The sequence below is a fragment of the Cherax quadricarinatus genome, chromosome 2 (assembly GCF_038502225.1).
Source record: "Cherax quadricarinatus isolate ZL_2023a chromosome 2, ASM3850222v1, whole genome shotgun sequence".
NCBI classification, from domain to species: Eukaryota; Metazoa; Arthropoda; class Malacostraca; order Decapoda; family Parastacidae; genus Cherax; species Cherax quadricarinatus.
The window spans coordinates 41266247-41279859 of NC_091293.1; the positions used below are offsets into that span (position 1 = coordinate 41266247).

Consider the following 13613-nt stretch of genomic DNA (forward strand, 5'->3'; position numbering starts at 1 on the left):
TGCACATGACAAGAAACAGATGATTGCTGATGTTATGAATGAAAAGAAGTTGGTTGTCCTGACCCCAAGTGAAACAGAGCTGAAGGGGGTAGGGGAGTTTCGGTGGGGGGAAATAAATGGGATTAAATCTGGAGTATCTGAGAGAGTTAGAGCAAAGGAAGGGGTAGCAGTAATGTTGAAGGATCAGTTATCAGTACATCCACACTTACTACTGTGCAATCTACATCTACAGGACCTTAAACTCCAATATCAACCTTGACCTAAAACGCTTTCTTGATAGTTGTGACAGAACCCACAGGCATAACACCAGACACAAACATCTCTACGACATTCCCCATGTCCGACTAAACCTTTACAAAAATTCAATGTATGTCAAAGGCCCTAAAATCTGGAACACCCTACCTGAGAACTCTAGAACTGCAGACACATTCATCACCTTCAAAACTACCATTAGAAAACATCTTATCTCCCTGATAAACCCCATCAACTAACTACACGAATACCACCTGGTGGTTAATTAAGGCGGGGTCGCTAAAAAAATATTCGACGTCTTTATTTATGAACCGATTACATTCATTTTTGGTGTACTATTAGAAGCTTATATCGAGTATGCTCTGCTGAAGTTTCAAAAATATCGGCCAAAAAGGAAATGAAATATGCAAAATTTACGAAAAATTACATTTGGCAGGGGACCTGTACTTAGTGGTACTTGGAAAAGTGGTTTTGACTCTTTCTGCTGATAGAACACTTCTAATTCCATCATTTTGCAGATTAAAATTATATAATAACTCTTATCTTCATGCTAAAAAAAAATAAAGTTTCATAACTTTTTTGACATTTTGGAAGATGTCGGTCTTGTTCCCCACACAAATCTGAAAATATTTGGGATAGTTCAGAAAGGTACCATAAAACTTGTAAAGCAATCATTCTTCTATGTTTGTTGTGAAAATCAAGTCAATTCATTCATAAATAAGGATGCATTCCCCCTAAATAGGTAAATAAGTTACTTTCGAGATATAGGCCCAAGCGCGCGGCACCCCCGCTGCCCGGGAAATAATTTTTTTCCCCGAAAAATTCGCTTTATTTTACACTTTTTCCGCGACCTACGAGTGTTTATTACAGTTAACCATTGTAAATACGTTTTCTCTCATCACTGATGAGAGAGGGCGGACCCTCTCTTCACCTTCAGGGGAAATATCGATAGAAATTTATTCCTTGGGGCGTCATATTATGCTATATATTTTTTTTTGAGGTGTAATTTTTATGTTTATATGCTATTATTATATTGCATTATATCATAATAGATCAATTGTGATAGATAAATAAGCCTTATAATTGATATTAGCGTGGGTATGGAATATTTTGTTGGCTGGAGGTGTCGGCCATTTTGTGCACTATTCCCAGGTGTTCCCGATTGGTTCCTTGATCACATTATCTCCGCCCACTCTGGCATGATCTCAGATGGTGAATTTGTATTATACAGTGGAGCCCCGGTTAACGATTTTAATCCGTGCAAGAGGGGTAATTGTTATGCGAAATAATCGTTATGTGAATGAATTTTCCCCATAAGAAATAATGGAAATAAAATTAATCCGTGCAAGACACCCAAAAGTATGAAAAAAAAATTTTTTTTACCACATGAAATATTAATTTTAATACACACAAACTGAAAAAGGCATGCACACTTACATGACACTTACTTTTATTGAAGATCTGGTGATGATTGATGGGATGGGAGGAGGGGAGAGAGAGTGTTAGTGTTTAGAAGGGGAATCCCCTTCCATTAGGACTTGAGGTAGTAAGTCCTTTTCTGGGGTTACTTCCCTTCTTCTTTTAATGCCACTAGGGCCAGCTTCAGAGTCACTGGACTTCTTTCGCACAAGATATCTGTCCATAGTGGCCTGTACCTCTCGTTCCTTTATCACTTCCCTAAAGTGTTTCACAACATTGTCAGTGTACAGGTTGCCAACACGGCTTGCAATAGCTGTGTGAGGGTGATTTTCATCCATGAAGGTTTGCACTTCAAGCCACTTTGCACAGATTTCCTTTATCTTTGTAGTAGGCAACTTCTTCAATTTCTCTCTCCCCTCCTCTGAACCAGTTTCCCCAGGTCTGGCCTCTTGCTCTTGAAGTTGATCTATCAGCTCATCAGTGGTGGTTAGTTCTTCATTGTCCTCCTCCACCAACTCTTCCACATCCTCCCCACTAACCTCCAACCCCAAGGACTTTCCCAATGCCACAATGGATTCCTCAAATGGCACAGGATTCTCAGGGTTAGCCTCAAACCCTTCAAAATCCCTTTTGTCTACACATTCTGGCCACAGTTTCTTCCAAGCAGAGTTCAAGGTCCTCTTAGTCACTTCCTCCCAAGCCTTACCTATAAGGTTTACACAATTGAGGATATTAAAGTGATCTCTCCAAAACTCTCTTAGAGTCAGTTGAGTTTCTGAGGTCATTACAAAGCACCTTTCAAACAGAGCTTTTGTGTACAGTTTCTTGAAGTTGGAAATAACCTGCTGGTCCATGGGCTGCAGGAGAGGAGTGGTATTAGGAGGCAAAAACTTCACCTTAATGAAGCTCATGTCCCCATAAAGTCGCTCTGCCACGTCTGTAGGATGACCAGGGGCATTGTCTAACACCAGGAGGCACTTAAGTTCTAATTTCTTTTCAGTTAGGTAATCTTTCACATTGGGGGCAAATGCATGGTGTAACCAGTTATAGAAAAATTCCCTAGTGACCCATGCCTTACTGTTTGCCCTCCACAGCACACACAAATTATCCTTGAGGACATTCTTTTGCCTGAACGCTCTGGGAGTTTCAGAGTGATACACTAATAAAGGCTTCACTTTGCAATCACCAGTAGCATTGGCACACATGAGAAGAGTAAGCCTGTCTTTCATAGGCTTATGTCCTGGGAGTGCCTTTTCCTCCTGAGTAATGTAGGTCCTGCTTGGCATTTTCTTCCAGAACAGGCCTGTTTCATCACAATTAAACACTTGTTCAGGTTTCAGTCCTTCAGTTTCTATGTACTCCTTGAATTCCTGCACATATTTTTCAGCCGCTTTGTGGTCCGAACTGGCAGCCTCACCATGCCTTATCACACTATGGATGCCACTACGCTTCTTAAATCTCTCAAACCAACCTTTGCTGGCCTTAAATTCACTCACATCATCACTAGTTGCAGGCATTTTTTTAATTAAATCGTCATGCAACTTCCTAGCCTTTTCACATATGATCGCTTGAGAGACGCTATCTCCTGCTAGCTGTTTTTCATTTATCCACACCAATAAGAGTCTCTCAACATCTTCCATCACTTGCGATCTTTGTTTCGAAAACACAGTTAAACCTTTGGCAAGAACAGCTTCCTTGATTGTCTTTTTGGTGCCCACAATAGTAGCGATGGTTGATTGGGGTTTCTTGTACAACTTGACTAGGTCGGCGATACGCACTCCACTTTCATACTTATCAATGATCTCTTTCTTCATTTCAATGGGTATTCTTACCCTTATTGGTGTACGGTTGGCACTAGAAGCTTTCTTGGGGCCCATGGTCACTTATTTTCCAGAAACAGCACCGAAAACACTGTAATAATACGAAATATTCCGAGTGTATGCTTGGATGTTAGCGCGGAGGCTGGCTGGTAAACAATGGCACGGGCGGCACATGTGAGGCTGGCTGAGGGCGCACATTGGACGCGTCTCGGACGAAAATCGGTGAGCGGGTTTTTAATCGGTATGCGCGGCAAAAATTTTGCGATTAAAGTAAGCGGTATGCGAAATAATCGCTATGTGATGCCATCGTTATGCGGGGGTCCACTGTATTAGACATAAAGATGTACGAAAACGATAAAAATAACACGGGGAAAAACGTAACAAAAACGTCAACAAAGTTGAGTCAGCGCTTCTTACGCAACATGTTGCGTCAGCGCTGTCACCATGCCTGTTATAAATGGCTGTAATTCCTTTTAGAAACATCGTACAAGGATAATAATTATACCAGCGTGTAGCCAGAAAGTTCAGCTATTTTTTGGTAACAATAACTCAGTTTTCATATATTTTCGATTTTTTTTTTGCTCCGCGCGCGGGAACCCTCAACCCCCCCTCACTCACTCACTCACCCATTTGACCATAAACAGAAATATTAATCTCAATGTTAACCCTTTGAGGGTTTCGGACGTACTAGTACGGCTTACGACCCAGGGTTTTTGACGTACTAGTACGCCTAAATTCTAGCGCCCTCAAATGTAGTGGGAGAAAGCTGGTAGGCCTTCATATGAAAGAATGGGTCTATGTGGTCAGTGTGCACAGTCTAAAAAAAATCCTGCAGCACACAGTGCATAATGAGAAAAAAAAAACTTTGACCATTTTTTTGGAATAAAACAGCAACTTTGCACTGTATTTTCGTATGGTATTTATTGTTGTATTCTAGTTTTCTTGGTCTCATTTTATAGAATGGAAGACATATTACAGAAATTGAGATGATTTTGACTGGTTTTACAATGAAAGGTACCTTGAAATTGAGCTCAAAGTAGCAGAAATGTTCGATTTTTACCAAAGTTCAAAAGTAAACAAATCATGCCAAGCGTGCAATACACGTCAACTGGTGAGTCTAATATTCTTTCAGAAGTGCACCAATAATATTTATACCATTTTTTACACTAATGCAGTAGTCTGCATAACAGTAAATTTTATATTTTTTGTGAGAATAAAAATTCAAAGTGGAAAGCAAAAGAATATAAGAGGGGCCTTGAGACGTGACTAATGACCAGAGGAAATGTCATTTTAGTGCCAGGAATGTCTTTCTTGTTTATTCTGGACCCTATTCGGAAATTAGCATCTTTTGAAATTTGTGTGAAATTGGCAAAATTGCTAAATTCTGATCACTGTACTGGATAGTTGAATTTCATGTATGGGTGGTTTCTTGCACCCATTCGATAGAAAAAATGGAGTTCTAGCGAAATATTCATGTTTTTTGTCGACTAGTACAGTGGAATTGGCCGAAAATGGGGCTCAAAGTGGGCAAAATCGCTGATGCGTAAAAATCGCCGATACTGCTAACTTTGCGAGAGCATAATTCCATAAGTTTTCCATCAAATTTCAAAATTTTGGTGTCCTTATGATCGGGAAAAGATTCTCTATCTTTTCATAAGAGAAAATAATTTTTTTTTTTTTAAATTTGGCCGACCCTGAGAACGAGTTTCGGAGAGGGCCTGTCGACCCTCAAAGGGTTAAAATAATGAATCCTATGATACTCCAATACTGAAACTATGTACTGTGCCAAAACAAAAGCATTCACATTGCTAAACTCACAAACTAGTATTTAGTCACTTAGCCATAATACCAACTTACCTCATAATTTGTAATATTTTAAAATATAGAATTAAACTAAGTCTGCCCGAAATGCCTAGCCATGCTAGGCGTTCTAGTGGTACACTCTGTAATCATTATTTAACTACATGTAAACCACACAACAACCAAATTCTGTAAATTCAACATTGTAATCTTTATAGAGAATAAACTTTGAATTTTGAATTTGAATTTGAATATTAAATAGATGAACAAACATGAAAGTTATGTTTTACAAAGCCACATCTCGGCATAACAATAGGCTATGTACATCATTCTCACTGTTCTCACATTAGCATCATAGTTGGGGTTGTAGCCAGCAACAGCTTTGAGAGCATTTAGCCTATCTTTTCATTTCTTATTTAGTTGCTGAAAGTGGCAAGAAAAGGTATAAGTGTTTAAGGGGGCAACAAACGTTGTTGATTATTTTTTTTTTCCTTTTGTCGAATTTCAATGAAATTTTTACTGTGAATTAACCCTTTCAGGGTCGACAGGCCCTCTCCAAAACTTGTTCTCATGGTCGAAAAATATTTGAAAAAAAAAAAAAAGATTTCTTATGAAATGATAGTTTTTTATGAGTATGTATTATAGGCCAAAAAAAAATTTTTGCGATCAATGCTTATGGAGATATGGAGGCATGAAGTTGACAGAAATTGAACTACATACAGCAATAATGCCAACTGCTGGTCACCCAGTAATAATTTATTTTGTTTTTTTTTCTACTTTTTTCTTTTATTCTTTAATATTTTTTTTTTTCAAGTAACTTTTATGGCCTCTGAAACCAATATAAAGACTCTTTGGTATATATTCACTCATTGTATAGTACACAATAATAACACAAACTTTGTTGTCATTATATTGTTTACAAAACATGTTTACACGAACCAACAATAAAAAATGTTGTTTATTACTATTTTTCTATCATATACACATATAGAGTCACTGGACAGGTTCCTATAGCTACGAGAGGTTCTGAAAGCTTGTAGTTGTGTGGGGGGTGGACTTGTAAATATGCTGAGTCACCAGTGTGTCCTGTGTCACAATGATGCATCATACCACCACTCACTAACTTCACTGCCTTCCACAACACATCCCTTCCTCCCCACACACCTACCTACCTTACTTCCTTCCTTCCTTCCTTCCTTACTTCTTCCTTTCTTTTTTTCTTCATTTAAGTAATTTTATGGCCTGTGAGACCAATATAAGATATATTGAATGTATAGTCACTCATATGCTACACAATATCTGCACAAACAGTCATTATATTGTTTACAAAACATGTTTACACAAACTAACAATAAAAAAATGTTGTTTATTACTATTTTTCTATTACATATATACACATATAAAGTCACTGGACACTTCCTAGAACTGCTACAGCTTCTGTAAAGCCTGTAGTTGTCGTGTGGGGGTGGACTTGTAAATATGCTGAGTCACCAGCATAATTAGTGTCACAATGACAATAACACCATCACTCACCACCCTCACTGCCTGTCAACGTCCTCCCCACCCCATCAACCCGATTTTGCCCACTTTGAGCCCTATTTTCGGCCAATTCCAGGGTACTACTCAACAAAAATCATAACTATTTCGCTAAAACTCCATTTTTTCTATCAAATGAGTACAAGAAACCACCCATTTACCGATTTCAACTATCCAATACAGTGGTCAGAATTTAGCAATTTTGCCAATTTCACACAAATTTCAAAAGAGGCCAATTTCCAAATAGGGTCCAGAATAAACAAGAAAGACATTCCTGGTACTAAAATAACATTTCCTCTGTTCATTAGTCATGACCCCAGGCCCCTCTTACGTTCTTTTGCTTTTCACTTTGAATTTTTATTCTCACAAAAAATAGAAGATTTACTGTTATGCAGACTACTGCATTAGCGTAGAAATGGTATAAATATTATCAGCACACGTGTGAAAGAATATTAGACTCACCAGTTGATGTGTATTGGACGAGTAGCATGATTTGTTTACTTTTGAACTTTGGCAAAAATCAAAGATTTCTGCTACTTTGAGCTCAATTTCAAGGTACTTTTCATGGTAAAACCAATCAAAATCGTCTCAATTTCTGTAATATGTCTTCCATTCTATAAAATGAGACCAGGAAAACTAGAATACTATCATAAATACCATACGAAAATACAGTGCAAGGTCGCTGTTTTAAACCCAAAACACTGTCAGTTTTTTTTCTCATTACGCACTGTGTGTTCCAGGATTTTTTTATACTGCGCACACTGACCACATAGACCCATTCTTTCATATGTAGGCCTACCAGCTTTCTCTCACTAGAATTTAGGTGTATTAGTACGTCAAAAACCCTGGTGCGTAAGCCGTATTAATACGTCGGAAACCCTGAAAGGGTTAATAATAATGTACTAACTACTACATAAAATAATGTATAAAATTGTACAGCACACAGAAACTGTAAAAATGAATACTAAATGAAAATTTAACTGAAATACTGTACAGTAATTGAAAATTTAACTACCTCTTGCCTCTCAGAGGAGAGCTAATGGCAAAATTCTAACGGGCTTCAAATCTTGCAGGAGAAAGCTGGTAGGCCTACATGTGAGAGAATGGATCTGCATTGTCAGTGTGTGCAATATAAAAAAAAATCCTGCAGCACGCATTGCATAATGAGACAAAAAAAACTGCGACTGTGTTTTTGGTTTAAAACAGCTACTTTACGGAGTATTTTCGTATGGTTATATTCTCATTTTCGAGGTCTCATTTGATAGATTGGAAGACATATTACAGAAATATAGATGATTTTTAATGGTTTAAAGACTAAAAGTAGTTTGAAATTGAGCTCAAAATAGCAGAAATGCTCAATTTTTACTGATGTTGAAGAGCAAACAAATCATGTCACACATCCAATACACATCAACTGGTGGGTCTAATATGCATTCACAAATGTGCTGATGTTATTTATACAATTATTACAATTATGCAGTAGTCTGAATAACAGTAAATCTTCTATTTTTTGTATGAATAAAAATTCAAAATGAAAAACAAGCATAATATAAGAGGGACCTGGAGACATGACTAATGAACAGATAAAATGTTATTTTAGTGCCAGGAATTTCTGCATTGTTTATGCTGGACCCTATTCTGAAATTGGCCTTCCTCTAATTTTGTGTGAAATTGGCCAAATTAGTAATTTCAGATCATTTTATTGGGTAGTTGAAATAAGTAAATGGGCAGTTTCTTGTACTCAGTCGATAGAATAAAAGGAGTTCTAGCGAAATAGCTACGAGTTTGGTCGACTGGAACAATGGAATTGGCCCAAAATAGGGCTCAAAGTGGGTGAAATCACCGATTCATAAATATCACCGAGACTGCTAACTTTGGGATAGCGTAATTCCATAGGTTTTCCATCAAATTTCATGAGTTTTGGTTTCATTACCTTCCCAAGATGCACAGCAAAAGCTCAATAGATGTTTACAGCACGTGTGTTAGCCGCTATACTGACTGAGACCCACTCTGTGGACTCTGGTGATCATGTGATCACCCTAGTTGTCAGTCGACAACTAAGGCCTCATATGAAAACCAGGACTGAATCTCTCGTTCAAAAACCAATTTGTTCGACAACTAGTCCGTTCGACAACCGAGGTTCCACTGTATTCTTCTCATGTACTATGTGTGTCTCATTGTCTAGTAATTATGAGTTAGTGTTAATGCTCCTTGAAAAGCTTTGCATGACAAGAGGCTTTTTGTAAAGTAGTTTATACATGTCAATTACCAGTACACCATTTTGTAGATATAAAGTTGTTTGTTTTTGTTTTTTGTTTTGTTTGTTTAGGTGTAGGATGTCCATGTTGTAATTCCAAAATTAAATTCATTTAGGAAAATTTACTCATTTTAAATAATTTTAGAGCTCACTACATGAATCCCTAAAGATTTTATAATTGCCTAGTGTATCTAAATAATATTGTACTGTTAATGTCCAAATCATTTTACTCTATTTAGGCATCAATTGCAGATTGAAGATTTAATATATTATGTAGCATCTAAAGAAATTGAAGAAGGATCAGAACTTCGTGTGTGGTATGCTCCATTTTACCAGCACAAGGTGAAAGATGAACTGAAGGCACTTGGCTACAATCAGAGTTTGGTTGGCACTTCTGTTCTTACACGTAGAGTCCCATTCGAGCAGTCACAAGCTAAGACCCCAGCTGAAACCTACCTACATGTTGCTCCCTCGCTAACAAGGATTATTGTGGGAAAAGACCAGATTACCTTCACACACAGTGCTATACAAGGTGAGAGGGAACATGACAACAATTTTATCAAACATCCACTGGTTCCAAATGCTCATCCTGTGGCAGACAAATATTTTTCAAGTGAAATTGAACTGGAAAAGCAAATAACAACAACAGTTAGCTCATCAGGTAATTATTTATGTGAAAAAAATATTCAACAGAAGAAAAAGGATGAGACTGCCAATGAAGGCAACTTTGAGTTTTGCCCACAAGTTAATCAAAGCAGTTTAGTACAAAGTATAGTGTTAGTAAACAACAGAGATATTACAAGGGAACCAGAATGCATTGTAACATTCACAATAACTGCAGCTTCAGAGAACTCTGACTCTAGTCCATCTCATAATGAACACTATGACAACTTTAGCCTCCATTCTGAAGGCTGTTTACTTGGTGATGATCTTCATGAAGATTCTCCAGCAGAAGTTGATGGAGATTGCAAGTCTTTTAAATCAGCCACTCCCAAAAGAAAATCCTACAAGATGAGAGTGCCGAAGTCAGGTATGTTGGCTGTTTTTTTGCAATAGTTTTAAACTATACATGTATTTGGTATTTTGTAACTATTAGTTCTTTACTTGATTGTAATGTATATAATGGAAAGTCATATAGAGTCATGTTTTCATCATATCTAAATAAACTATTTTCTCAGCAGAAGTTTGTGTAGCAGAGTCTCATGTTGTAAAACAGCTTCCTGCACGTGCCCTGGGAGCTCGAGAACCTCGCCCATGGTGCTGCAAGTACTGTGGAGAGAGTTTTATCAAACTTGTTCCATTTGCAAACCATCTGAAAGTATGTGTTCATATTACTATAAGAATGCTTGTGAGTAAATGAAATGTGGAGTAGGTGTTTTAGTAGGCTTCTAGTTGATAGGTATTCTCAGACTAAAAATCTATATTTTGATAATTGCTTTTCACATTAGGCCTTTTGTTTACTCTTAAAAATAAGCTGAAATTCAGCAAACTCTGATTTTAGCATTTTTTTTTTTTTTTTTTTTTTTTTTGGTTTTCATACGTTCGATTTTAAATTGTGATCACTTCGTTATCTTTACTGAAGATTTTTGTATTTTGCATGACTTATGAAGATCAGAAGTTGAGTGTAATGTGTTAAGCTTATTTACATTTGGGTTTAGCCAGTTTCACACAATTTCAAATGGGCATTCTTATTACTGTAGCAGAGCATTTGGGAATATTCCTGAGAGACTTCACTAGTGTCTACAAAAGGCATGAGAAATTTGTATCAATATGTATCAATAAAGGTAGGGAAGTTTTTATTGCATTTATGGATTTAGAAAAGGCATATGATAGAGTGGATAGAGGAGCAATGTGGCAGATGTTGCAAGTTTATGGAATAGGTGGTAAGTTACTAAATGCTGTAAAGAGCTTTTATGAGGATAGTGAGGCTCAGGTTAGGGTGTGTAGAAGAGAGGGAGAATACTTCCCGGTAAAAGTAGGTCTTAGACAGGGATGTGTAATGTCACCATGGTTGTTTAATATATTTATAGATGGGGTTGTAAAAGAAGTAAATGCTAGGGTGTTCGGGAGAGGGGTAGGATTAAATTATGGGGAATCAAATTCAAAATGGGAATTGACACAGTTACTTTTTGCTGATGATACTGTGCTTATGGGAGATTCTAAAGAAAAATTGCAAAGGTTAGTGGATGAGTTTGAGAATGTGTGTAAAGGTAGAAAGTTGAAAGTGAACATAGAAAAGAGTAAGGTGATGAGGGTATCAAATGATTTAGATAAAGAAAAATTGGATATCAAATTGGGGAGGAGGAGTATGGAAGAAGTGAATGTTTTCAGATACTTGGGAGTTGACGTGTCGGCGGATGGATTTATGAAGGATGAGGTTAATCATAGAATTGATGAGGGAAAAAAGGTGAGTGGTGCGTTGAGGTATATGTGGAGTCAAAAAACGTTATCTATGGAGGCAAAGAAGGGAATGTATGAAAGTATAGTAGTACCAACACTCTTATATGGATGTGAAGCTTGGGTGGTAAATGCAGCAGCGAGGAGACGGTTGGAGGCAGTGGAGATGTCCTGTCTAAGGGCAATGTGTGGTGTAAATATTATGCAGAAAATTCGGAGTGTGGAAATTAGGAGAAGGTGTGGAGTTAATAAAAGCTTTAGTCAGAGGGCAGAAGAGGGGTTGTTGAGGTGGTTTGGTCATTTAGAGAGAATGGATCAAAGTAGAATGACATGGAAAGCATATAAATCTATAGGGGAAGGAAAGAGGGGTAGGGGTCGTCCTCGAAAAGGTTGGAAAGAGGGGGTAAAGGAGGTTTTGTGGGCGAGGGACTTGGACTTCCAGCAAGCGTGCATGAGCGTGTTAGATAGGAGTGAATGGAGATGAATGATACTTGGGACCTGACGATCTGTTGGAGTGTGAGCAGGGTAATATTTAGTGAAGGGATTCAGGGAAACTGGTTATTTTCATATAGTCAGACTTGAGTCCTGGAAATGGGAAGTACAATGCCTGCACTTTAAAGGAGTGGTTTGGGATATTGGCAGTTTGGAGGGATATGTTGTGTATCTTTATACGTATATGCTTATAAACTGTTGTATTATGGGCACCTCTGCAAAAGCAGTGATAATGTGTGAGTGTGGTGAAAGTGTTGAATGATGATGAAAGTATTTTCTTTTTGGGGATTTTCTTTCTTTTTTGGGTCACCCTGCCTCGATGGGAGACGACCAACTTGTTGAAAAAAAAAAAAAAAAAAATGTAGGTAGGATATTCTAGTATGAATACAGTAAGTTGATCAAATAGTGTCAGTTCAATTTCTCTTGACATATGTAATGCAGTATATGTGTTTGTTATTCTACTCCTTCAGTTCTTATCATTTACTACTTTATGCTTTTTTCAGGCTTTCATTTCCATGACTTATTCTCAAACATCATTTGTAGCTTTCTTTCTCATTCATTTTTCCTAGGCACACCTGTTGTGGGTAGTTGGACGATGCCATGTATGCAAGGAATGTGGTGGTTCATTCTCCAGTTCACTGCAGCTTCACCGTCATCAACAAGCAGCACATCAACATTTAGATTTTCAAGAAGCATCTGAAGTGGCATCAGGTAAGTCCTAATTTTTTTATGGCAGACTTGCTAACAGTACTGTCTTTCTAAGTTACCCTTAACTGGCAGAATTCATGGTGAATATATGATTACCTGTTTGTAGCTAAAGAGCAGGGTAATGCTCATTGAGTTTTATTGTCAATGTTTAATCTTTATCATTTTTTCCAATAGCTGTAGGATTTACTGCTGCTTGTATCCCATTTATTTGATTTGCCATTCTGTGAAAAACTTTCTAATATCCTTTCAGCATCATTTATATTCATTAGCAGTTGTGACCCCTTCTTCTCCCCACTGATTAAAATAAGAGGTCTTGTTTTTCTGAAACTGAATCATGTCAAACATTTTGCACTATGGTATAATTGTTTTTTTTTTCATTCTCTCTTAGCACTGCTGTCTTCTTACTAATCATTAAAGACCTTTATTTGTATATCATTCATATTTCATAACACAAGAAGTCATATGTAATGTATCTTTGAACTTTTCTATTCTATTTTTGTGTGTTTTTTAGGTAAGAACACCACAATAAGGCTAGATATTCCAATTTTGACCTAATATATGTTGTAGATAATTTGTTAGGCATTTCTCCATCAATATATGGGTAGTTATATTATAATCTTCCAGTATAGTTCATAAGCTTTTCATTATTTCATGTATATGGTCTTTCTGTGATACTTATTATTTAACCCCTTAACTGTCCAAATATAGATCTATGTTCCTACCGCTAGTGCTCCAAATGTAGATCGTTTTATTTTTCCTGCCTCCAAATTTGGCACGATTGGCCTAAGATGCCTGGTCAGCATAGAATGGGTCTTAACCCTTGGTGTGTACAATATTAAAAAATCTGGAACCACTTAGTACCTTGTGGGAGCACCAGTTCAAATGAGCACCAGCTAGAGCAAACAGCGTGTCAAACACCAGGGATTCACTGA

The 13613-nt window shown here is 37.3% G+C and overlaps 1 protein-coding gene across 2 annotated transcripts in view; it reads left to right on the forward strand.

Moving 5' to 3' along the window:
* LOC128706601 (PR domain zinc finger protein 15) overlaps window positions 1-13613 on the forward strand; it is a 132752-nt gene that overhangs the window by 43380 nt on the left and 75759 nt on the right. For both annotated transcript variants that reach the window (XM_070087941.1, XM_070087931.1), the window contains 3 exons: window positions 9337-10114; window positions 10266-10402; window positions 12543-12684. In XM_070087941.1, the coding sequence (XP_069944042.1) occupies window positions 9337-10114; window positions 10266-10402; window positions 12543-12684 (1057 nt within the window). The remainder of the gene's footprint in view (window positions 1-9336; window positions 10115-10265; window positions 10403-12542; window positions 12685-13613) is intronic.